The sequence below is a fragment of the Mugil cephalus genome, chromosome 17, assembly GCF_022458985.1.
Source record: "Mugil cephalus isolate CIBA_MC_2020 chromosome 17, CIBA_Mcephalus_1.1, whole genome shotgun sequence".
NCBI classification, from domain to species: Eukaryota; Metazoa; Chordata; class Actinopteri; order Mugiliformes; family Mugilidae; genus Mugil; species Mugil cephalus.
This window is the reverse complement of record NC_061786.1, coordinates 18,025,795-18,051,860: the sequence shown is the minus strand read 5'-3', so window position 1 is coordinate 18,051,860 and position 26,066 is coordinate 18,025,795. Positions and strand designations below refer to the sequence as shown.

At 41.5% G+C, this 26,066-nt stretch overlaps 1 protein-coding gene across 2 annotated transcripts; it reads left to right on the top strand.

Annotated features, from left to right (window-relative positions):
- The first annotated feature begins 1,902 nt into the window (after positions 1 to 1,902).
- On the top strand, positions 1,903 to 25,203 carry rps6ka5 (ribosomal protein S6 kinase, polypeptide 5). Of its 2 annotated transcripts, XM_047611107.1 has the most exons (18): positions 1,911 to 1,995; positions 2,114 to 2,243; positions 6,083 to 6,154; positions 6,340 to 6,558; positions 6,714 to 6,829; positions 6,918 to 7,019; positions 8,240 to 8,323; positions 8,491 to 8,594; positions 8,695 to 8,845; positions 8,930 to 9,091; positions 10,381 to 10,506; positions 11,749 to 11,882; positions 13,412 to 13,505; positions 14,489 to 14,659; positions 14,965 to 15,156; positions 17,158 to 17,317; positions 18,471 to 18,634; positions 19,943 to 25,203. In XM_047611107.1, the coding sequence occupies exons 2-18, from the start codon at positions 2,174 to 2,176 to the stop codon at positions 20,246 to 20,248; spliced, it is 2,427 nt and encodes an 808-aa protein (XP_047467063.1). In that variant the 5' UTR covers positions 1,911 to 1,995; positions 2,114 to 2,173; the 3' UTR covers positions 20,249 to 25,203. The 2 variants fall into 2 exon arrangements, with proteins under 2 accessions (XP_047467064.1, XP_047467063.1); XM_047611108.1 differs by lacking the exon at positions 19,943 to 25,203 and having other exon boundaries at positions 1,903 to 2,243; positions 18,374 to 18,520.
- The last annotated feature ends 863 nt before the right edge of the window (positions 25,204 to 26,066 follow it).

Sequence of the window (26,066 nt, the reverse complement as noted above, 5' to 3'; positions counted from 1 at the left end):
TTTGACTTCAAATCTCTCCTTCAACTTTAACACAGCTTACTTTATATTTAGACGTGGACACATGAGTCATGATATTTATAGAATAGCAAAAGTAAGGGAAATATTTCCTAAACAAATACAACATTTTAGATATTTCCGCTTGGGGAATTGTTAAATTCTGGGAGTAAAAACAAACTTCAATGATCCTTTCAAAACCTTTTGATCTTTATGTACTAAATCGTGTATATGTTTAGCACACAACATTTTTAGCAAATATAAGCAGCGAATAAAAGTAGATTTCCTTAAGGGCTGCAAGTGCTGTTTCTGAGATGCTAGTATTTCCTTTTATGTTTGACACTAGTGTAGTTACTGAGATCTGTAAGATAGTGTTAAGTGTGATAGGGTATTGTTTCCTTTTCAAAAAACACTAAAGTGGTTTAAAAAAAAAAAAAAAAAAAGTGCAAACAACCCAACACTTACACCCCCTCCAAAAAGACACAGTATATAACACGTCGGAAGAATCTAAGTTTATTTAAAACTTCATTTTTTTGTTCTTTCTCCTCCTTTTAACCACTTCCTTTTTGGAGCCCCTACATAGTGATCTTCTTGATAAGACTTCTTAATTTTATATGCACAAAAAAAAGAAAGAAAGAAAGTGTCTCGGTGAGGTACAGCAATAAAATACTTGCTTATTTTGCGGAGGGTTGGGGAGTTGCATCTTATCCCAGCTATTGTCCTGGACAGGCAAAGTAACCATCCAAACTCTAACATGCACATCGATAGTAAATACATTTATGTGTAAGAAAATATCAGATTCTTATACTGATTTTTGGTGTTATTTTAATGATTGAGTACAAATCGTTCTCAACAATATTTGCAATAATGTAGAATTAAGCTGCAGCTACAGAACTTTATTATTTTTGCATTTATGTTAAAACACATGTATTCAGTTTTCTTTGTTAGAGAGTCATTTCAGTTCCTATCATTAGTTTGTTAGTACGTTTTATATTTATTTCTCAACCCACAATGATGAATGCAGTGTAGTGATGGGGACAACAGTAAAGTTGTAATGTCAATAAAAGCATAATGGTGACACCTAGTGTACAATTAGCAAGACTACGTGACACTGAAATATATCCAGGAAATGACAGTTTATTAGACACATCTGGTTAAAACTAACATAACAGTCCTGCAACGAGTTCTACCTTCTTGAAGCTTATGAGTTTTTGCTGAGATGGTTTTAGGGAGATGCTGATAGAACTATATGATTCTGAAAGCTGTCTGTGGCTGATAAACTATTTTAACCTCAACCAACAGGAACTGATCACTTTCCAGACATGATGCCTCTATTGCCCAATAATCTTCAGCAAAGCAAAATTACCTCAGAACATTTAGATATTACACAAAAGCAGCAGCATTTTATTTCATTTTTCTCATTAATGATATATGAGATGATGAAGTAGTAAATATAACATTGTTGAAAATTAAATTAATTGATTTTAATATGTTATTAAAATCATAATATATGTTTATGACATGATTACATGTATCATATTTTCTGGCATAAGCAATAAAGCAAAAAGAACAATTTAAGAGCAAAACGTGTGTAGGATTTTTAAAACATTCATGCAAAATCAAAGTAAGAAAAAAACTATATACTTAAAAAAAGTGCTTGGCTACTCTCCTCCACTTAGACATTGCTACTCATAATATCCTTCCTCTTTTCTAATATATGCAAAAATATGTATATATATATATATATATCACCTTTTTTTTATTATCGACTTTTCACATTCTGACTTTTGATGAATACGTTAACGAGGGAAATTGAACGCAGCACCAGTTTTAAGGAGGGCGGGACCATGTGTCGCTGCCCTAGGACGATCCAATCAGAGGCCAGATCCTCCCATAGCAACACCAATCAGCGAAAAGGGACTGCCTGGTTGCGAAGGTAGTGGTCGTGGTGGTGTGCTGCAAGAAGCAAGTGTTTCCTCTGGGCTTGCAGCTTGCTGCCAGGTTTAGTAACAATATTCTGCCTATATCTCTGTCCAGTTTGGCGCCGAACTCACAGGCGTTCATTTTTTTGTTGTTACACGCTGTACTTTCCGCATGTTAATACTGCAAATTACCTTAGGAGGTGAGCTTAATCTTGCCTGAGACGCATCTTTGGACTCAATCGGGGCACGAAATTACGATGCCATCCCCGATGGAGGGATCTTCCAGAGAAGGTGACCTGTTTACTGTGAAACACGAGCTGAAAAATGGTAAGTTAGCGGCGGGCTGGTGAAACTTAAAAAGCAGCGCAGTTTATTTGGCGTATTTATCTGTTTGGGTACACGTGTCCGCGGAGATGTTTTAGCTGGGCTAGCTCGAAGGAGCCCACTGTCAGTGTCAAGGTACGTGTAGTAGTAAGCGCTAACATTAAGGTTACCCAAGTTAAAAAAAAATGGCAGAGGAAGAAGGCAAAACGCTGCCCGGCTGTCTCTGTTACTTGTTAACATTACCTAACCGTGTCACTGACGCGAGCTAAATGCTAACATTACTTATTAACCGCACTCAACCCGGGTAATAACATTAGCTTAAGCTAGTTGTAACCAGGTTAAAGGAGACATCGGAGGGAGTTCTCATGCCATTGTCACAAGCCCAAGTTTTTCCTGTTATTATCTGGATGTGTTAGCGGTCACGGCTAACTTCTGCTTAGTCAACGAAGAGCAGGATCAGCTGTGAAGCCTGGGTTAAATCTGCATGTTGCACAGAGGTTTGAATCAGCTGCAATCAAAGGCTAACGCCATGCTCGAATAATTTTGGTCAAATGCAGCAAAGAGGGACACAGTGTTGGCCCTGCTTCTCATTTATAAATATTTAGGGGTTCAAATAGGACCCCTAAATATTTATAAATGAGATTTAAGTGCTTGTGCTGTGCAACCAAGTTGGACACTTGCCTCAGTTACAACTGGTCTGTAATGACACAGTGCTGCTGTTCAGGCTGCAACATGACTGTGCTGCACCCCGATTTACTGCCCTGCCCTAAATATGCAGTTTGTCTAGTTATCTCTGACTTTCTCTCTCTTTTTTTTTTTTTGGACGGAGTTTTAACTGCTCTGTCAGCACACTTTGGCTCTGAACCTTGACTGTGAAGAGAATATATCAAGCTAAAAGTATAACCATGCTAAGCCCATCATGTTGAGACCTGTCTCCTCTCTGAAGTTAAGTTGCCCCTCTCAAGCACATCGTGATCACTGGGATCTAAATCTTCCTGCTGGATATTTGGAGGACTTCTCTTTGCGTTATTGCAAAAAATATGTTACAGAGGTCTGCGTGTGCATTTGCTTTCCACTTCATTGGGCGCACTAGTAATAATATTTTATTATAACAATATAACTGTCTCGCACTAAATCATAGCTTCGTGAAGTTTATAGTATTCAGCCCCTTGCTTAAAATGACAGAGGGAGAACACTGTGTTTTCATTTTGGAGGCTGTGGTTTGTATTGTGTTGCACCGACACATGTTTCTATTATCTTTACTGTCCCGTTTTAGTCAGCGGGCTCGGCTTAGTAACAGAAACTCTTTTGTGTTTGATTTAATACAGTTGAACACAGTTGTATTTTTATCATACAAATGAATTACCCCACTGAAGACGTTGTTTCAACACAAACTAAACATTGTAACAGTCATAAAGGAGGATTTAGTGCAGGATATTAGAATACATTTGTTTTCACGAGCGCACCTAGTCTCAAGTTAGAATATTGTTCTGTGTTTTTGTAAAATTATAATTATCACTTGCAGTTGCACTAATGCTTTACACAACAAAAAGAACATCCCCTTTTCTTAACGTGGAATGATCTACTAAGTTCGCATTCTGTCTCGGCTTTTGAGGAAAACACAAATTAAAGTAAACTTTTTTTTTTTTTTGTTAAGGAACATATATCCCTTGTGTAAACGGAAGAGGTTCCTCTTGTCTAACGTTTCCTTTGGTTGGGCACCTCTGTCGGCCCTATTAGTAAACGCCAAAATCGAGCTGGGCCTCGGCACGGTGAGCATGACAAGGGTGTTATGTAACCTGACTCTCTGACCTCAAATTAGAAGGACGGCGTTGTTGTTTGGAGGTGATACAGCGCGCCCTCCGGTTGCCTCGACGGTCGCCGCATTTCTTCTTGTTTGCACCGGCGTGAAAGATGAAATCAGCCGCTGTAATTGCTCACGAAGCCTATTTTCAGAGTGTGAGACAGAAGGAATGTGTTCACTACGCTGGACATGCGTGAATAAGAGCGCGCTGAACTCGGTCAGCTGGAGGGAGACCGTGATTTAGAAAGACAGAGAGAGTGTGTGCAGGAGAACTTTGACGGAATATAACGAGAGTTTGCGTGCAGTCGAATGAAGGATTTATCATTGCGTGTTCATGCCAAGTATTTTCTGACGCTTTTAGGTTGTTAAGCAGTTGTGCACACATTCTGTGTAATATTTGTTCATCCTCCTGCTTTCGTTAAACAAATTCAGCGCCACGGTTCTACCGGTCTGCGTCTGTCGCCTTCGTAGGTGCTCGTCTTAAACTGCTGAGCCTCTTGTTTGAAGTTTCTGCAGCCTTGCAGCCTTGCAGCCTCAGAGTCTGGGTCTCGGTTTTTCTCATATCGCCAAAGCCAACGGTCGCTTATTAGAGACAGAATACAAGACTACGTTGAAACATGACAAGTTACAAAACAGAAAGTATGCAGCATCCCAGATGTGGCCTCTGGTAGCCATCGTTAAAAACAAACAACTGATCAATCTCAGATGTTTGGGGCTTTTATAAACTATGCACTAAGAATTGCCTCACTTTTTTTTTTTTTTTTTTTTGCCTCGGAGCCGGTCAGTCTATCAGTAAACTCACTGCTCACCAGCATGTTGGTTAACTAAGCATTTTTTCACTTGATTATTTTAGATAAGGAGCAGCTACGCCAGAGAAAATAAATGCAGTTTATTTTAATGAAGCCGACCCTTCACTTTTCTGTGGTAAATGCTCTGCTCTTATATAGACATGTTTTAATTTTAGCCACACCATGTGCTCCATAAATGCTTCTTATTCATCTTATCTACACTAACACACACACAGACACACACACACTTTAATTGGTGGTGACAGAGATACCACGCATGGTGCTGATCTGCCATCAGGAGCCAGTCGGGCTTCGGTGTCTCTTGGCGTGTGAAGGTGCTGAGGATCGAGTTCTCTTTACCATCTGAACAACATCAGTCCCTAAATAATCACCTGCATCCACGACTCGTCCCCGTTTCGTGTCGTTGAGATCTTTTGTAGCTTTCAGCCTTTGTTGGGCTCGTTGTCTAATTTGGCGCACTAGCCGGGGAAAGGTGAGGGAGATAGTGAGATCTCTCCGATTGGCTGAACGACTAAAGCTATGGTCCATTGCACAAGAGAAGAAATGGGACTGATGAAAGTAAAAGGAGGAAGTCGAGAGAATGCACGCTTGTTTTTTTTTTTTTTTTCGTTTTCATTCGGTCTGTAACTTCAAATACGTGACACGATCATCTATAATTGATAAGCTGCACACACATGTTTCTGGAGAAACCAGCTCTGTGTGACTGGTTGTAGATCTTCCTAGCTTCTTTCATTGCAGCTCTTCTGGTTTCCCCTTTTGAACGACAAATACAGACTACTTCCCCCTGCTGGTGAGACGAGTTATTTCCTTTCACACGGAGGTGGATCGTACAGTATGGATTTAGTCCTTCCAGTGTATTCAATTTCAGATATAGGTGTTGTGAGGCACAGTTGGCCTTTGTTTCCTGTAGTTTTTTTTGGTAGTTTTTCGGTATCTTAATGCAACTGCAAACAGTGTGGCTGTAAGTGAGGAGAATAAAGTTTCCTGCACTCCTGTAAGTTTCAGATGGTCACTCGGTTTGTGTTATACTCTATGTACTGTGGAACAGGAACTTTTCACTTCCATGTACACGTAAAGAAAAACTTTGACACAAAACTTTTGGGTCAGAATGACCTTTAGGGGCATTTTGTTAGTGTGTCTTTGTATGTTTGTTTGTTTTTTGTCATTCAAGCCATCTTTTCCTTGTTGTATGCACAAATAAATGAAAAGTGTTTCTGCTCTGCCTCCAGCCAACCTGACGGGCCACGTAGAGAGGGTGGGCATTGAAAACTTCGAGCTACTAAAGGTGCTGGGCACAGGAGGTGAGTAAAGTCCCGACCTTAAACGCTCCCTCCGAGCAGCACATGACGCTGAGAAAATAGTGAACATACCAGTGCAGCATCCGATATCGTGTGCTTTTGCAATGATAACCATCTCACATACCAGCCGTTTCAGCCGGTGCCGTCGGTGAACTCTGCCCTCTGTCCTCGTTTGCTCTAACCACCAGCGTACGGCAAGGTGTTCCTGGTGAGGAAAGTGAGCGGCCACGATGCGGGGAAGCTGTACGCCATGAAGGTTCTGAAGAAGGCCACCATCGTGCAGAAGGCGAAGACGGCCGAGCACACGCGGACGGAGCGGCAGGTGCTGGAGCACATACGCCAGTCTCCGTTCCTCGTCACGCTTCACTACGCCTTCCAGACGGACACCAAGCTGCACCTCATTCTCGGTTAGGACGCTTCCTGTTCTGCAGATCCTCGCTTTTTTTTTTTTTTTTTTTTATTAAGTTACACATAAAATCTTATAAAGTCTTTAGCCCGGTGAAAGAATCTTGATTTTCCCCCAGCTATTTTGCCTGAAACCTGCCGTTATATTGCATTATAGATTATGTTAACGGAGGGGAGCTCTTCACACATTTGGTGCAAAGGGTGCGGTTTAAGGAGCAAGAAGTAGCCCTGTACAGTGGAGAGATTGTGTTGGCACTAGAACATTTGCACAAGGTAACCTCAGGATACAACTCAAGTCCCTGCGTCTGCTCAGAGCTTGTCTGCGGCTGCTCACATGCTTTCTGCTTTTTTTTTGTTGCAGCTTGGGATCGTCTATCGAGACCTGAAGCTTGAGAATATTCTGCTGGATTCACACGGTCACATAGTCCTCACCGACTTTGGCCTTAGTAAAGAATTTGATCAGGTACGGTTTGTGTTAAGTAAATCTCTTAGGATGTATAATTTGTAATCAAAACCAATGTTTTCTTTCTTTTAAAAGGCCTCTAAAATTAAATTTGTACTGTGAAGAAGGGGTCTGCACTTGATCACACATTTAAAAAAAAAAAAAAAAAAATAATCTGTCATTTAATCTGAGTCTTTAATCGCAGCCAACATCAAAAAAATCTGATAAACTCATAAATAGATCAGAGGTCTTCAACATGGACCCCCAAACTAATGGAGAGATTAAACTACTATATGTGTTCTATAATTGGTGCTATTTATAAATATACATTGTTGTCATAATTTTGCATTAAATAGTAACCTGTTCAAATAATACACAGGTTCAAGTTTTGTTTTTATTTCAGTCTAAGCCTCCTGTACACATTAGGCCCCGCCCCCATCGCTACTGTGCCAATCACAACGCTTCATATTACGCGCCGACTCTGTCCAATTCCCTTAATGACAAAACATTTATTTTCTTGACAGTTTTAACTTTAAACATAGTTAAACAGTAACATACTAAAATATGTTGGATTTTTGTTAATGTGTTTTTGAAGAAATTTAAATTGGTTCAGTGACCAATAGCTTAATCACATAGAAATAGATATGAAAATAGTATCAGCAGTGACCACAGTCCCGCACAGGGAGGCGTAGATCACAGGTATTTATATGCTGAGATATACTGAGAGTAACTGTTTTCCAGTTACACCACAGGCCAAAAGTCTGGAAGCAACATCAAATTTGTACATAAAATATCATAATTTCACTTTGCAGCAAAATAAAGATGATTATTGTATAAAGAAAAACTTATCAGAAGACATTTTTACTATAATTATCAGGTATTTGGGTTTTTCTTTCTTCATTGTTTTTGTATCTTTTGCACTGAAGATTTGACTCTTGCAAATCTTCTCGACCCTAAAACTAAGCCCTTCTTTTCATATTTGCTGACATTTATTCTGCAGTGTTCTGGTAACATTCATGTAAACCTAAAAGTAAAATGGTTCATATCAATAAAAGCAAAGTCTGAATCATGCAGTAAAAATGTCCCAAAATACATAGAACTCATGCTGTTTTTTATTCATTTATAAGGTATTATGATCAGAATCTTGGCTTCCAAACGTTTGGCCTGTGGTGTAAGTCATGTTTTACAACACAAAACTAATGTCTTTTGTTTGGTGTTGCTTTTTTTAAAAAAAAAATCAGGTTGAACGGGCTTTCTCTGTCTGCGGAACTATTGAATACATGGCTCCAGAAATCGTGGAAGGAGGCGAGTCTGGACACGACAAGGTAAATCACACTTTGATGTTTTCCACCGTTGCCTGTTTGATGAAATCAAGGCGGCCCAGACCCGTCTTTTTTTGTTCTCCCGAGTGTGTGCGCGCTTTCCGCCGCTGAGCTTTTTTCTTCTAGTCCGTAAAGTCAAAGTCACGCGTGGCTGCTCTCGTACATTCCAGGCGGTGGACTGGTGGAGCCTCGGCGTGTTGATGTACGAGCTCCTGACTGGTGGGTCGCCCTTCACCGTCGACGGAGACGAGAACTCGCACACAGACATTGCCAAGTATGGATTCCCTCTGATCACCAGCCACCGTTTTCTTCCAGCTAGTTTCGAGTTATAATCGCCCTGCGGCGCTGACCGTGTCTCTCTTTGCACATCACAGGAGGATTTCCAAAAAAGATCCTCCGTTCCCCAAAGACATGGGACCACTGGCCAAAGACCTAATCCAGAGACTCCTCATCAAAGATCCAAAGAAGAGATTAGGTTCGGGTCCTAGCGGGGCCGAGAATGTGAAAAAACACCCTTTTTATCAGGTAGATCATCTAGAACATTCACAGCATTTAGAAAAGAAATGGGGCAACAATTTACGAAATCCCTTGTGTTTTTTTTTTCTTTAGAAAATAAACTGGGAGGACTTGGCAGCTAAGAAGGTGCCCGCACCGTTCAAGCCGGTGATTCGAGACGAGCTGGACGTGAGCAACTTTGCGGACGAGTTCACGGAGATGGACCCGACCTACTCGCCTGCAGCTCTGCCCCAGAACTGCGACCGCATCTTCCAGGTGGGAGGGAGCGGATATCGAACAACGAGGGTGTTGTTCTGTGTTGTGACTCGGGGTTTTTGTTGTTTGCAGACAGGAATATTCCTTTGTGCTCGTCCTCGCCAGGTCATTGCGCAGGACGACGTTTATATCCGCATCCGCTTTTGTGCTCGTGTTTGTCTGGGCTTTTGGTTGCAGGCGGTGTGAAATGTTGACAAGGATGAGAAAGAAAAAAAAAAAAAAAAAACGCTTTATACATTACCCACTTTTTTTGTCTGTGACTATATTTGACATACTCCACCGCAATTGAAGTAATCAAGTGAAGTTTTGAATATCCTCAAAAGGTTGCTGTAAGTCAACATGAGTCTGTCTGTGTGCATTGGTATTCAAATTGACTAAAGGGCCTTTTATTGGAGTAATTGCTGCCATATGCAGCTCTTATTGAAGTAACAGATGTGAATGACTATTTTTGATGTAGCTTTGAACCATAATATGGCCCACAACTCCATGCCAGCTGATGGCTGTCTGATGTATTGCATGAAATTTCAACTCTGATTGCCTTCTGGATCCTTGAGCTCGGTAGATCAATAGATCCATTAACGGGCTTCTCTCGTGGAATAAAAGGTTACACTTTGAGAGCATCACCACGTCTGTCTCGGTTACGCCTTCAGCCTTTGATTGCCAACTTCATCTTGGCTTTTTTTTTCGGCTCTCAGCTGCCATTCACATAGTCTGAAATTTTTGCGGTCTTTATAATTTGCAAGCCTAGCAATCTCTGAGATAACGACAGCAATCCCAATTTTAAAACCGCGCACTTGCTCCCCCGCGGTGCCTCACAAAACAAAATTAAAATTGCATTAAGAGCGCCAAGATGTAATTTCACAGCAGAGCAATCAAATATTCAAGCCCGGCAATTTGGGGGCATCTCATTCATTCAACATCCATCCTTCCGTCCATCCGTGGCTGTCACTACATACCACACAGCTGTGTGTGTGTCTGTGAAAAAACGGAGAGAGAGAAATTAATGCCGGCTCAAAGCTCTGGGCTCCCCACAGCTGGAATTAAGCAGGCAGCGCTCCACAGTGACAGGTCTAACAATGGGAACAGCTGGACAGAGCTGTCACTCACATACGAGCAGAATTGGCCCCATTGTGGAGCTGACATGTTGCTTTAATATAGCAACATCTTTTTTTTGTTTTTTTTTTTTTACAGCAAATCAAATTCTTCTGAATTTTCTTTCCTTCCGTCCATACGGTTCATCCCTCGCTTCATGTAAACACCTACCGCTCTCGTGTTTTGTGTGTGTGTAGGGTTACTCCTTCATGGCCCCCTCCATCCTGTTCAAGAGGAATGTGGTGATGGATGACCACGTCCAGCTGTGTGGGGGCTCTGAGAGGCCGGGCTCTGCTGCGGTGGCCCGCAGCGCCATGATGAAGGTAAGATGAATGGACTTGGATCCCCCAGCACAAACACACTTAAGCTAATGGCCGCTGTCACACACAGATGAGAGTTTTTTTTTTTTTTCCTCCTTCCCCTCCATTCTGCTAGAACTTTTTTTTTTTTTTTTTTTTTTTTTGTTTCTATCATGCTTGTTTTACTGATCTCGGATTCTGCTTTCAGGCCTCAGCCTGTTTATTTAACGATGTTTGTTCATGGATGCATTTGTGCGTCTGCAACATAATGCCTTTTTTGAGAAGGAAGCAGCGTATTGGTTTTTGTGTCCTCATTTACTTTCAAGCTCTCTCTCAACCAACATCCTGAGTACCTGCCTGTGTGGACGTGTTCTCTTTGAGGCATGAGTGAGGTTCTTTTAAAAACGTTAACCTTTTTTTTATTAGTTTCCTGTGACATAGTTTTAATTAATCGGTTAAATATTGGAATGAAATTAAGACGTACATTTGAACTTATTCGCAGTTTTGTCATTTGTTGCTCCGACGCTCACATAGGGAAGTCCTGTCTGAGCTCCAGATGCACTATTTCCAATAAAACGCCAGCTCACTTCACTTTATAGTTGTTGTTTTTTATCATTTCCTGTTTCTAACAGGAAGCCGGTAAACCGCCTCTTTTGCCTCGTCTTGTCGGGATCTTAAACATTTTAATTCACCCCTGCGAATTGAAAAATTTTTAATTCTACATTAGTGGCCCAAATCCCGCTTCTCTTGTTGTTGCTCAGAATTACAGAGCAAGAGGAGTTTACTAGGTTCCTAATAAAATGGTGCAGACGACTGTTTGGTGGTATACGTGAGAAAAGAGAAAAAAAAAAAAAAGAAAGCGAAAACCTTTATGGTCTTTAAAACTAGAGCAACAGGAAAACACATTACGGGAGGAAAGTGGGACAGGAGCGAGGTGAGCTGTGGGGTTTCTGGCTCTTGCCAGTGGTAACTGAATTAGGTTGCGTGTTTAATAAAATGCTCTATATCTATGACCTCCCGAGCAGACATAAATTTGAGAAGATTTCAAAGACTCGTGGATAAATGTGCGCGAAGGATTGAGAGGATGAGGGAACAGAAGAGAGTAGCAAAGAAAGAAAAGTTTACCAAGCATGTAAACTGGAGCTTTAATGTTCTCTAGAGGTAAAGATAAAATAGGATAGTAAACTAGATCTGTTATATTGCAAACAATCAACACTCGACAAGTTTAAAAACATTTCACCTGAGTCTTTTGTTTTCTCTGTGCAGGACTCTCCTTTCTACATGAGTTATGAGATGGACCTGAAGGACAGCGCTCTGGGAGAGGGCAGCTTCTCCATCTGCAGACGGTGCACACACAAGAAGACCGGACAGAAATACGCGGTCAAGATCGTCAGCAAGAGGTACCAGCTCACAGGCTGCTCTCTCTCTGATGTGTTTGGCTGTGTGGTATGTTTATCGTTCCATTGCATCAGCCTCCCTCTTACCCTCCCTGGTTAGAAAACTGGGCCTTGCTCAACCGACTCCAAACAACTCTTAGAAAAGTATTAAAGCGATAAAAGAAAAAAGAAAATAGTTGATCTCATTGCACATTTCTCAGATTTTGTTTTGGTTTTACGACTCTCAGATATGGGTTCTGGTCTCCGAAATATCCTTTCATCGTGTGTGTGTGTGCAGTCTTTCACTACTCTCCTCCCCTAACACAGTGGCACTAAATATTATGGCTCTAATAATAGTGAGCCTCCCTGGGATTGACACAAACACAGTCCCTGCACTCTAGTTAGATATGTTTGGAAGGAACATCCAACTTTCACACAGATCCACTGCACTTTATATGCCTTCATTAGTTGCCTCACTGATGGAAACGCAATGGAAGTTGCCAAAACTATGCTACAAAAGATCTAATTTTGCAAATGGATTAAAGTACGGTCACTTGCTGCTTTTTAGTTACAACATAGAAACGTGCAAAACCCAAATATTGCAATAAAAAAGTGGTGATGGAAACAGCCACATTTCAAAAAACCTCTCAAATATCTAAAGCTGAAACACTTCTCATGCACTCAGGAGATGGTTTTTCAGACGTACCGATAAAAAAAAGTTTATCACAAAAGTGCAATAGAAACACTTTTTCGCAATTTCCCATCATTGGGAAGAGGAGGAGGAGGAGGAACATGGATGCAGGAGGTCATGTGACCAGTTCATTTGAAGTCCACATTCCTTAAAGTGAAGTCTCACGTGACAAGAATTTAAGAGAGTTACAACTCACTGGCAAAACACTTTACAATGGAAACACATACAAAGTATCGAAATATCAGTTTTATTTGGAGAAAAAAGTGTAATGGAAACGTAGCTAGTGACTCCGTGTTTTGTTGCGGCTCTGCTACTTTCCGTCTCACTCCACTGCGTCAGAGACAGTTGTAATTACTTTGCAATTTATAACGGATAATAAAAATACATTTTTGATGCTATTTATTAATTAGCAACAACCTGTCGCTATTTAAATCGGCTCCACCGTTGCCAATGAAGACATTAATGATTGATTTCATGATTTCATCTGTCTAAACGGGCAAATAGTTCAGCGACATGACGGCTTTGCGCTCATAATATCTGTCCAAATTTTGAATTGTAGCACATCCTTCATAAATCTTGTAAAAGATTTATGAAGGACGTCCTCCGTGATTATTAGAAAGTACTGAAGGTCCCCATGTAAAATTAGTCCCATGCAAATGGGGCTTAAGATGCTATAAGGACATGCTAGTGGTTGATGCTCCTGTTTTCATTTTGTTTTAAAGCTGCTTCAGCTCAAAATAAACCCTGGTGTATTGCATTGGTTGCTAATTTGCTAGCATTTAATGCAAAAGCCTGAGTCAAGTCTACCAAGACGGCAACCAAAAACGCTGTTGTATTTTGTGAATACTTGTGTCCGCTGTAGGATGGAGGCTCAGACTCAGCGGGAAATCGCCGCCCTGAAGCTCTGCGACGGCCACCCCAACATCGTCAAGTTACACGAAATTTACCACGATCAGGTAAAGTGAATTTCGCCGGTCGTATTAGCGGCCATCAATTCTGTTTTCGATTGCTCTCTGCGGAGTCTGCGGGGACGGCAGCCTTATTAAGTCCTGGAACTGGAACAAGGCAGATTAATGGGGATGCTGCTCGCCCTCTGGGTCTTTCTTTATCTCCTCGCGTATTGTCCCGCGAACGTCTCTCCGTGTGCTTGATATTTCGCAGCGGATTCATTTCTAAACCGCAGCTGTACTAACCCTCGTTTCGAACGACTGAATAAAAACAACCCGGATTCGCTTGTGTTGCTAATCGAGCCGCACAATTAACCCAGACTGAGCGTGCATGATCCAGACGTGGCTTACCTCGGTTATTGGGAAGGTGTGTCTGACTGTGTACAGGTTCATTAGCCCCGGTCCTTCATGCCCAGGAGCACCACTTTAGTCCTGATGAGCTCAGTGGGGTTATTACTGTACCTCACAGGCCTGTGACCCAGATCAAAGCAGCGCTGCCTCGCCTCCCCTCCACGCCGTCCTGCCTTTGTTCCCTGGATCCAGCGCTAATGAGAAACTCTACCCCGCTGCCCATACACATTATTCTCTTCCCACTTTGTTTGGCCCTTTTCACTTTTCCTCAATACCATTATGGTTTGATCTCGCCATCATGAGATCAAGGATGGGCTGTTTTTGTCCGTTTTTTTATTACGCAACTCAAAAGAATCCCCGTCCACCATTTCACACGTCGTCTGTCATCTGCTTGCTTTTTCAATTTGTGAAAAAGCAAGATGGATCACACGCGAGGAAGCACAACACAACTTTGTTAATATTTACTCAGTCGCAAAACTTTGAGGGAATGTTTGCACCGGCGCCGCGGTTTCAAAGCCGGAGAATAAAAGGTTGGGCATGGGTGTGACGGAGGTCGGCAAGAAATGTAAATACGTTTTGTGTGTCTGTGTTTGTCTGTGTGTGTGTGTGTGTGTGTGTGTGTGTGTGTGTGTTCGCTGCAGCTCCACACATACCTGGTTCTGGAGCTGCTTGGCGGAGGGGAGCTGCTGGAGAGGATCCGCAGGAAGCAGCACTTCAGTGAGACGGAGGCCAGCCGCATCATGCGCAAGCTGGTGTCCGCCGTCAGTCACATGCACGACGTGGGAGTGGTGCACAGGGACCTGAAACCGGAGGTACTGTACATGTACCGCTGCAGATTTATTTCTGTCTGAGCCCAGTTTTTGTGCGGTGAATACAGACCGACTGGATCACCCTCTTTTAAGATCAGAACCACAGTGTTTTTCCAAACTTTGTACAATTTCCCGTATTGTCTGCAATCTTCTGCAAAACAAGGCTAAAATTGTTTGACCCTAACATGTGTCCGAAGTACCTGGTCAGGCTGGATGTATAATTTAGCAGGCCCTCGAATGGACACGTTTTGCCGAGCAGAAAAAAAAAAAAGAAATGATTGCTGTCGGTGTGTGGAATTGCTTTGTAGAACCTGCTCTTCACGGACGAGAGCGAGAACTCCGAAATAAAAATCATAGACTTCGGCTTCGCTCGTCTCAAGCCACCAGACAATCAGCTCCTGAAGACTCCGTGCTTCACGCTGCAGTACGCCGCGCCAGAGATACTCAAATACGACGGCTACGATGAGTCCTGCGACCTGTGGAGTCTGGGGGTCATTCTGGTGAGTGGAAACAAAGAACCGACACGAGATGAGAGCAATCGCAGAAGAGGAACATTAGCAGGCCTTTTTTTTTTTACTTTTTTTTTTATCATTTTACACCAAATGTGAACAGGTTTATCGAACAGTGACGCGCAAGAAACTAAATAATTAAATCTTGCTGAAAATGAAAACACAGTCCTAAAGGAAAGAATGAACGTTTTTATTTAAGCTTCATCAATGTAGTTTACAAACAAACTTTTTTTAATGTTTACCTCGCTGTAAATAAATGGCTGGAGCTCGTGAATTCCTTACAGTTCAGTTCCTGTAGTCGATGCAGGTCAATGATCGAGTGTCACGGACGATAATCGCTTCAGATATAAATGAAAGTGTTCGTTCGTTCGTGTGGATGTTAAAAGACATGTAGCACCCACCTAGACCAGACCAGGCACCCCCACCTCAGAGAAATGACACCCCTTGAAGGCAGCAGCCATATACAGCATGACACAGACACAAAAACGGTTTAGCAACAGCTCAAAAAAACATCCCCTCCCCTCAACCCATAGAACCCAATGACTCCCCACTAACAACATCCTGTCACCAGACACCGCATGACACCGTCAGAAGGTCCGTGTCAATTCTCTGATGAGTCACAACTGTTATGTTATGTTTGGAGGTCATAATGTTATGCCTGATTGTTCCAAACAGTTCCTAGATGGTTATAAGCCACTATTCATATCTCTTGTCAGGTGAGGGATCGGTTATCCTGTCCAAAATACAAAAAAAAACACTGCCGTTCAAAGAGAAAATTACGCTCCACATCAGATGTAATATAAAGTTAAGGTTTGATGAGGTTGATGCTCCTCACAGAACATCATTGATTAGCCCTATTCAGGATTCATCCTTCTTTGTGGCGGCTCGGTCTTAACGAGTATAGGACTCGATTAGACGTTCCACAATACCTCGGGAAAGTGACCTGATTATATAAATTCGTAATTTACACAAGTCTTTTCAAAAACCCACAGCCCCGGAGCTGCTCTTTAAAGATGTTTTGCCGTTAACTCAAGTGTTTCTGAAACCAAATTAATGTTTAATCAGAAGCTCCATATTCCATTGATTTGTTTGTGTTATCCATTTTATGGATTAAAACATTCACCGCAGGCCATTTTGCTCGAGCAATCAGCTGTTATTTTAACTGATTCGGGCAGTAGCGCAGGCCTTAAATGTGTATTTACGTGTGTGTGTGTGCGCGTGTGTTCTGCTTAATCTGATTTGCACGATATTCATCTCCTTCCCGTTCAGCATCCTGTGGTGAACTGACACAGTTAACGCTCACCACTGAATGAAGAGCGACCTGGCCGGCTCTTAGGGCTGGTTGTGCTGCTTCCAGGCAGCGGAAATGTCATCTTCATTCAACCTTTTTGTGCGTAGAGGAGGATTAAAAAGGAGAGGGTAAGGAAAGGGCACGCAGGAGGGGTAGAAAGATTTCAGTACTTGGCCAGTCATCCATACAGGGAGCGGGCTCTATATGCAAGAGTTGCTCTGCACCGTCGCCCCCTGGGGGGATGTGGTAGTAGTGTGCCTCATGGAGCTTTGATGAAATCGCTACTGACAAGCTGTGTGCACAATGCCCTGCGAGCCAAGTGAGCTGAGAGAGAGAAAGAGAAAGAGGCGAATCATGGCACGACAAATCCTCCGCTGCCAAAAGCCCTGTTCCCAACTACTGTCGTTTTAATGAGAAGTCTGAGGGCAGATGTAAGCAGGCCAAGGTGAGAGCCTCCTGCTCATTCATCCGAGCGCACACCGCTCTCCTCTTTAGTGCCGGTTCAACCACGGTCAACAACGTGGCAAAAAAACGTCGTGATCGGTCGAGAGCACTTTTACCGTCGTTTTATCGGTGGCGTTTGAAGCTCACTGAAGCCTGTGTGACATTTTCTGTGCCGCGCTGTCGCTTGTTGTGCAGAATGTTTAGATTTTTAGCCGTAGATGATTAAACCTGTGTGTGGTTCGCCCTCTGTTTCGCAGTACACCATGCTGTCCGGCCAGGTGCCTTTTCAGTGTCAGGAGAAGAGCCTGACGCACACCAGTGCTGAGGAGATCATGAAGAAAATCAAACAGGGAGACTTCTCGTTCGAAGGAGAGGCCTGGAGGAACGTGTCCCAGCAGGCCAAGGAGCTCATACAAGGTGAGGCCCAAACCCCTAGATCACAAAAACCAGTTTTAGGTTTTGGCGGAGGTTCGGTGTGGGAACTGAATTAAATAATTTTCAGAGATTTAGAGAGATTGGTTAAGTTAATGATCCCACGAGAACCAACCTGCCTCTTAAAGCTACAGTGCCCCAGTGTTAACCTTACTAATCTATGACTATTACCTATAAATAAGCACTAATATCTAAAAGTCACACTACAAAATATGTATTTAAATAACATAAGGAGAAATGAGAAAATCATAAAGCTTGATTGCCCCAATTTAAGGCCTAAATAAGTTTTAAATACGAGCATATTTTGCATTTTAGGCTTTAAACTACATTTAGTCAAGTCTTAAATCCTTACATCCATTTATTACCATTTCATTTGCAGTACAACCCCCTTTGGCCCCGGCCTATTATGTTCCTGTTCCTCCTTAGTGGAGCCCACCCCAGAGATGTCCTGAGTTCATTTTGTTATTTTGAAAGTAATTCTGATTTTTCATACTTGGTGTAGGTCTGAAATTTAACCCATAATAGTCTTAAAAAGGTCTTTAAAAGTCTTAAGTATCCCTTGTTCAAACCTGCAGGAACCATGAAAATGGACAGGCAACTGATTCACGTCTTTCCAAAGAAATGTATTCAGTTTGTTCCATCCTGTTTATTGGATGGGTCCCCATCAGCTAATAATAATAATCTAATCTTCCTGGGGTCCACAAAGGACATAAAATATAACATAAATGAGAACATTTAAGCAAACAAACAGTCATGCATTCATACATTTCCCCCATTCTAATAACAATATTAATAAGAACAACAACACACATGATACACGTGATACACACAAGCAGTATATATATATATATATATATATGCATAGTATATTAATAACACTATAATTATACAAATATACTATAATACCACTAATAATACTGTGCATTGGACAATTACCTTCATAAACGTCATCATCATAATAATAATGCACTGTCACAGCACCCAGTACTGGTTTGAATACACGGCTTCACCAGGTTGTTTAGATTTGCATCGTTTTTTTAGACTGCGGCAGCGCCGAGGTAACTCAGAGTCTGACGTACCTGAGGAGGAAACCGCTTCCCTCGCGCTGGAGTTAATTACCTGCTTCCTGCTCCCGCAGAGCTGCTGACGGTGGACCCAAACAAGAGGATTAAGATGTGCAGCCTCCGTTACAACGCCTGGCTCCAGGACGACAGTCAGCTGTCCTCCAACCCTCTGATGACCCCCGACATCCTCGGCTCCTCCACTGCCTCCGTCCACACTTACGTCAAAGCTACCTTTAATGTAAGAGCTGTTCGGAATCAGCAGGTCTGAACTTACCTGCCTGTTGTAAAACGCGGGTCGTATCGAGCAGCGGCTGGTCAAACCCTAATATCTCTGTATGTCACAGTATTTCAAATCAAAGTACTTGATCCTTAAGGAAATTGTTTTGTTGCTCCCGTATGTAGACACATGTCCAAATATAGATGCCATTATAGAAGCTCAAATAAAATATAAAAACTAAAATAAAGGCTCCAGGTAAAGTGTTGCAGTACTGCTGACATGATTAGGAATTGGTTGGGGAATTAAAAATACAATAATGGGTTAAAGAAATTATTTTAATGCAATATTTCACTAATAAACACAAAGATAGAGCCTCATAGCTCATAATTGTGAAAATAATATTAATATAAAATATGAAATGTTCTGGTTTTCAGGCTGTCGGTTCAGCTAGCTTTTCAACGAGTCAAGATAATTAAATGTTTATTAGTCAGTATAAAAGATGATCAGTCATCCTACACAAATAATTTCATTTTTATTGATTAAAAACTTGTTTAATAGCACAAAGTTTGCATCATAGTCAGAAAAAAAAATTGCTGCTGCACATATTTTAACATTCAGCAAACAGTGACAATAAACCAAACTTATTTTTTTCTCCTCCGAGTGAACGCTATGATATCGGAATTCTGACATTTTAAGAGTTAGAATATAGAATTTCCGAGTTGTTGTGAAGGCATCATCTGAGCCGGTGTTGTTTCATCGAAGTCACTGTTGTCGGAAAGAAGGAGAAGAATTTTATGAAACTAGGAGGATGTGTCCTAACTGCAAATAAAAGACATAAAAATAGTAAAAAAAAAAAAAAAAAATATATATATAAATAATAACTAATATGTTAGGATGTAAATTTTGCAGTTTAGAGTTGGAATATGATCTATAGTTATTTTTGTATAAATTGAGGTGAATTAAATGGTTCAATCGAACAATTCCTCAAATTAATTAATTAATTAGCTTGAAAATTTCAGGCTCAGGATTTAGTTTTTTACTTTAAGCCCTGAATATGTTTCATGTATAGATGGAGCTGCATTATACTCTGGAGGGCACATGTGGGAACCACTGGTGTAAAGGCCAAAAAGGGAAATGAAGGCGTTTATCGATACTGGAGCAAAACCTGACTCGAAGAAGTTGATTTGAGTCTGATCAGATGCTCGATGTTTGTCTCTGTTTAGTTACACTGGACTCAGCTTCCAGAGCCACGTCCGTGTGTGGTTTGACAGGAGGAGATTGTTTCACAATTCACATGTATCTTTATTTATTTTTGTGTCTTCGTCCCAGGCGTTCAACAAATGTAAGCGGGAAGGTTTCCGCCTGCAGACGGTGGACAAGGCGCCGCTAGCCAAGAGGAGGAAGATGAAAAAGACGAGCACCAGCACGGAGACGCGCAGCAGCTCCAGCGAGAGCACCCACTCCTCTTCCTCCTCCTCCCAGTCTCAGGAGAAGACTTTTTCCGAGGGCGACGCCAACCCGCCGCCCTGCGGCAGCACTCCTCTCACGACCCCCGTCAGCACACCGGTGGCCGTGGGGACGGACTCCGGCCACCAACCAGCACCTCCAGCCTTTCACTTCGCGGACGGACAGTGAGACTAAAGAGCGAGATTATATATATATGAAAAAAAAAAAAATCCAGATTCAGGTGGTTTTTTCGTGAACCGAAAGGACGGCTCGGACCAGCGTTAGAGACGGCTCTCTTCTTTTTCTGTGTCCCTGGCAGCTCTCTGCCTCCGGCTCAATTGCATGGACGTCCGCACGTCTCCGAATCAAGCATGCCGCAGGAGCAGCAAAACCGTCACCTCAATATCAATCAATCAACCAATCAATCATCACTAGCAATAGCCTATCCTTTGTTTCTCTCTGACTTTCACACACTGTATCAATCAGGGACTGGACCAGGAAGAAGTTATCATCGGTGTCCTACATGAAAAGGGCTGCCCTACTGTCCCAGCCCCCCCCGCCCCCCCGTACCCCCTCCCCTTTGTCCAGACAGACAGACAGTGGAGAGACTTCTTCGGTCTCGTCATCCGGTCTCGGTCTGCGTCCACGTCTCCACAAGTTCTAAAGGGAAAGTCGCTGTGTTTACACCAGGGTTTGCTTCGTAGCTGCTTTGTAGGGCGAGAAGAAAACGCAGCTTCGCGTAACGTGGGTCCACGTCTCTGCGAGATGGAGCAGGTTATTTATATGTGAATTTTACAGACTGAAATTTATTTATGATAAGCTATACTGTTAACTTATTTATGGTTCCGAATGATCCGAAAAAGAAATAACGGATGTGGCGAAGTCTTTTTAAAAAAAAAAGAAGAAGAAGAAGAAAAGAAAAAGAGAAAATATTTTGTGTACGTGTGTGTGTGTTTCCCTATCAGCTCGAAAAGACTGTTTCCATGTAGTCATACATATCTCTTTGTAGTTACACATCAATGCCTCCTGTAGGTTGTTAAGAGACACTTACGTAGTCATTGTGAGTTTATTATAGGCAAGAAGAGATTAAAACCATTAGCCGCTGGTTGAAGGTTCATCCAAATTCCTCTAACCAGAGTCCTTTTATGAATTTTAAAGTTATTTATGGAGGCTGTGTACCGTGATAAAAAATGTTCCATGTCCATGTGGATAAAAGAAGCAAACTCTTTTTTTTGTAGGAACAAACCAAATGTGGATGTACTGTGTTCAGCCAAATTATGTGTTTTTATTGTTGTTTGGGGAATAGTGCCGCCTGAAGGGATGCGACCTCGCAAGAAGAGCAACATTATTTTTTTTTTTTTGCTTCCAGTGTGGGAGTGTGACTACTTAACGTCTCAGCGCTGCCGCCGCTGTCCCACACGGTCCGATCAGTCGGCCGGGTATTTAGCCCGGCAGTGGATTTGCCTCGCGTTGGTGTAAGACTTAATTGTCACACACTCGCTGCGACCAATTGGATTGAGCAAAAAGTCCTAAATAGAAAATTTGGATCAGCTTAGTGTGAGGTGAACGCGTCGGGTGGCTTGAGGTTTCCACTGGGCAGTTTTTTTAAGTGACCTCCTTTTGAGGTCCGTGTGCCAAAATGTAACTTGAACCAGATCGGAGGCTGCGATTGTAAAGGTGGACATTTTAAAGTGATATATAGATATATATATATATCTATATATAAAGCAAAAAGTACTTTAAAACACCTACCCTCAAGGAAGAAGTTCTCCTTTTACTTTTGCTGCCGTCCTCGCTCTCTTTACTAACGTCGTACTGCGTGACTGAAACGGTTGATCTTTGCACTGTGTGGCAGCTCGCACTTCGAGGCAGATATCTGGTTAGTGTTAAATCCCCAGAGTACGATGTGAACTGAAACATCAACCACTTTCTTTTTCTTTTTTTTTTTCTTTTTCAGGGCGCAGATTCTTACTTGATCTCGTTTGTTTACTTGCACATTTCCTTGATTTAAGTTTTATTATTTAAATTGTGATGGATGTATTAAAAAAAAAACAAAAAAAAAGAAAAGGAAAAAGTTACCCTTGTTACAATAGCCTAAAAAAGTTGATTATCCCAGTGTTGCCATACTTGGTGTTAGTTGGGTTAAAGAGTTAAATGCCATGCTCTGCTTAATGTTTCTTATTGATCATGTCTTAGTCTGTTTCCACGGTGATACTGTATTTTGTTGACGTGCGTCGGGGGTATTTGGTATCAGTATATGTGAAGCTGCCTGGAGACGGTTTCTCCTCCTGTTCAGTCTCGAAACTCGTCGTCGGACTGTCGTGTGCTTTTTTTTTTTAAACACACTCCCTCATCTTCTTCCGTTGTGATGCACTCTGATTCAGAACCAAAGCATTAACTTCAAGGTAGCTGCTTTAAGCTGCATGAGATGAGATTTCCTTTTCATGCAAATATGCAAAGAAATGCTCCATGTGTCGCGCTCTCTCTTTCTGTTTTGTTCCGTCCCCGTCTGTGAGACGTGTTCCGTGTCGGGTGAAGACGGCGTGTTCTCCTCTGGAGATATTATCTGTATCTACACAACATCCATATCCAGCGCATTATCATGCTTAAAACTATGCATTTCCTTTTTTTCCGCTGTTGTGTCGCTTTCATCATTTCAAAAAAAAAGACCTCATCAAACGGGTTCAAGCATAGTGCTTAAAAGGGCGGAACACAATGTACACATGCTGTACTCCCATGGCATCGGCCACAATGGAAATAGCAAAGTAGGATCCATTGCCCTCGTGAAAAAGCCGGGATCCTTGGAGCTAAACACTACAAAGCTCTCGTCTAACTTAGTTCGCATGAGTTCCCCGTTGCTGCCTCATTAAGCCTCTTTTCTTTTGTTTGGGTGTATTAATAGCTCGAGTGGAGGAAGAGGAAGAGTGTCCTATATTGAGCTCCCCTCTGGGAGCCAGGCTCTATTAGCCGATGTGCTGCAGCGCTGTTTGTTCCAAAGAAAATACCGTCCTCCACTCCCTGCCTCTGTGGGACCAAGCTCACTTTCTTTGTAGGGGAAATAACAGCGCATCACTGGAAAAGGGTTGGTTTAGCAGCAGCGTCTCTCGGGGGCTGATTTTCAAACTAGGTTCCCCCCCCCACCCTTTGATGAACAACTTGTTCACCGCTATAAGGAAGAGAGACGGAGGGAGGGACGGAGGGAGGGAGGGCGGTTTTGAGGTCCTCTTGTCTTTGATACTTTTCCCTGGAATTTTAATGAAAGTTCCCTCTCAGCCTACAGTGCTTCCTCTTTTTTTTTCTTTTTTTTTTAAGCTTGAAAACATCACACCTAATGAGCTAAACCTTTGTACAGTTCTGAAACATAAATAATTAGAGGGCTTCTAGTAATTGTTTTGTATCAAGCCAAAAAAAAAGAAAGAAAGAAAAAAGAAATTGGCTTGGGATGTTTCTGTGTGCCGTGGTGTCATGTGTGCGATTACGAGGCAGATATTGAAGGTGACATGTTGCACTGAAAGCATGGCTTCTCAGCTGGGCTTCTCCTTTGTGCATGCATCGTCTGTGAAAGTCATCACTTCTTTGGGCAGATGTTGCAGCTCGCGTCTTTTTTATTTCGTCAGCGTTTACCACGAATAGATTTGGAGCTGGCCGTGGTGCTGAAACCGGCCCCAACTCTTTTCACTGTTGAGGTGTAATAATAATGTGATTCTTTGAAGAAAACAAATCCACCGGTACCTTGAAATACTGTCAAGTAGCTGAGCTGCTTTGAAGGGTGTGCTTCAGGTAAAATACACACGAGCAACACAAATTGCAAATTGGTGAAAACCCGATTTTTTTGTGTCTGTTGTGTTTGTTTTTGAAAAATGTCGACACAATGGACGGAGCTTCTATCAACCTGACTCAGACGTAGCAAAAAAATATTGTGAATAAATGCTGGAAACGTGCAGCTTTTGCTACTCTAAACCCAGAAATCCCTGTGTCTTGTATGAAAATTCAGCCATAATTGAATTTACAATCACTGGCCAGTTTATTAGGTACACTACTGAAAACAACTGCATGTTACTATAGCGTCATTAAATCCCAGTTCATGACTGTTCAGTTTATGCTAAAAACAGTGTATGAAAGCTGGTAATTCAGTTGTATGATGACTGAAATAGGGTTGCCAAAATAATAGAAACATGTGTCAGTACTGCACAGTTAAATCTCTTGGTTAGTTTTAAACAAATTCTAAATACCATGGAGCTAAGACTTAATGGAGGACTGTTATATGAGGATGTTTTCACAAGTGTACCTAATGTTTTGGCAAGCCTAGTTGGTCAAGAAACCTTTATTAACCACCGACTTCGATGGTGACTAATTTCAGAAGAAATAAAAGCGTGTTACCAGTTTTCATCGGTCTTACCTGATACTCTTGATTCTCGCAGAAAACTCCAGTGTTAAATGTGAAGTCGGCAACAAATGCGTTTTTTGATTCGTGGAGGGAAACTGATGCTTTTGCGCGCGCAGTTCAAGGGACGTTAAGCATCCTCGTCGACATCGTCACCGCTGCATGTGCTGCTGCTCGACTCCCGTCTGTTTTTCGCTGTCATGTTGTCACTAAAGTGTTGCAAAAGAAAAATAGTACTGTAGCAGTGAATCCCTTTCAGATTGGTTAATACTAAAACTGTAAAAGAAAAAAGAAGAAGAAGAAAAAAAAAGCTTTAAGGGCAAAACTTTGCACTTATTTGTTTGAGTCTTTTGTAAGAATCTTTTGGTTTTTGTGCAGATGTTGATCTTGGTCTGTTTCTGTTGATCGTCCGACATTTCTAATATACTACGATATAGAAACCTCAACACCGGATAGTACTTTAACTTCAAAGATGTGCATACCTGCTTCTTAGGGCACTGTGAGAATCATCATTCAGGTCTTTAGGCACACCGTTGATAGTGCAAAGAATAAACCTTGATCTGCTTCAATAAATGCTTTACTTGCTGGCTGACGACATCTGTACATGTTAAAAATCTTGACACCAGACGTGACGAGTCTTTTATCAGATCCTTGGCTTAGTTGTATTTTCAAGTGTATTTACATCATTGCCGAAGATATTTTGTGATACCAGGATTTGTGTGTATGTCGGAAGGACAATAAATGTACAATTTCCTGTTGATTTGTTGTTTTTTTGGCTCATGAATTAGTTACAAACCTCTTCATGTTGGGAAGTAGAGGCAAGTTATTATGAAGGAAGCCTTATTTCAGCATGCGGCCTCTAGATGGCAGCGTTTAATAGATTATCACAGAGCTGAGTAGAATGAACTCAGTTCAGCCTTAGATGAAACAAATATATGCTTCTGTTTAATATATCCACAAACTAAAAGATAATTTCCATGTTGTGTTGCAGGACTGTAGCTTTACAACCTTTCCTTTATCAAATAAATCCATAATCAAAACCAAATTAAGATGATTTGTCTCTTAAAAAAATATTGTAAATATACATTTCTCTCATTTTTATGCTCTGATCTAATTAGTCACATAAAATATTCCTGACCAATCACATTTAAAAAAGAGATTTTATATTCAGGATATTTAAGACAAATACGATAATATAAGTCCCACAATATGAGTAATGATGAGTGAAATATTGCCGATTACCTTATAGTATTTAAATGAAACAACGTTCAGAGTTTGAATTTTCTCCAGACTAACAAATAAATCTAACTACGAAAATAAAATATACTGTATATATTCTCCAGGGATGCTTTGCTTGATTTGTTGGACCAAAACAATAAACTTTCAAATTCTTGCCTGAGGCTTTAGAACCAGTGATATTTTTGTATTATTTTCTCAAAATTACTTTTGATGGCTTTTGATTTATTTGATCTTCCAATATTGAATTATAGAAAAATAATAATAATAATAAAAGTGCTGTACAGCTGTACAGTGCACTACCATTTACTAACAGGAGAGGAAGCCCTTTGCTTCTCAGTCAGCAGGACTGTGACCTGTGCTCAAATTAGTCTTTTGAACTCCTGA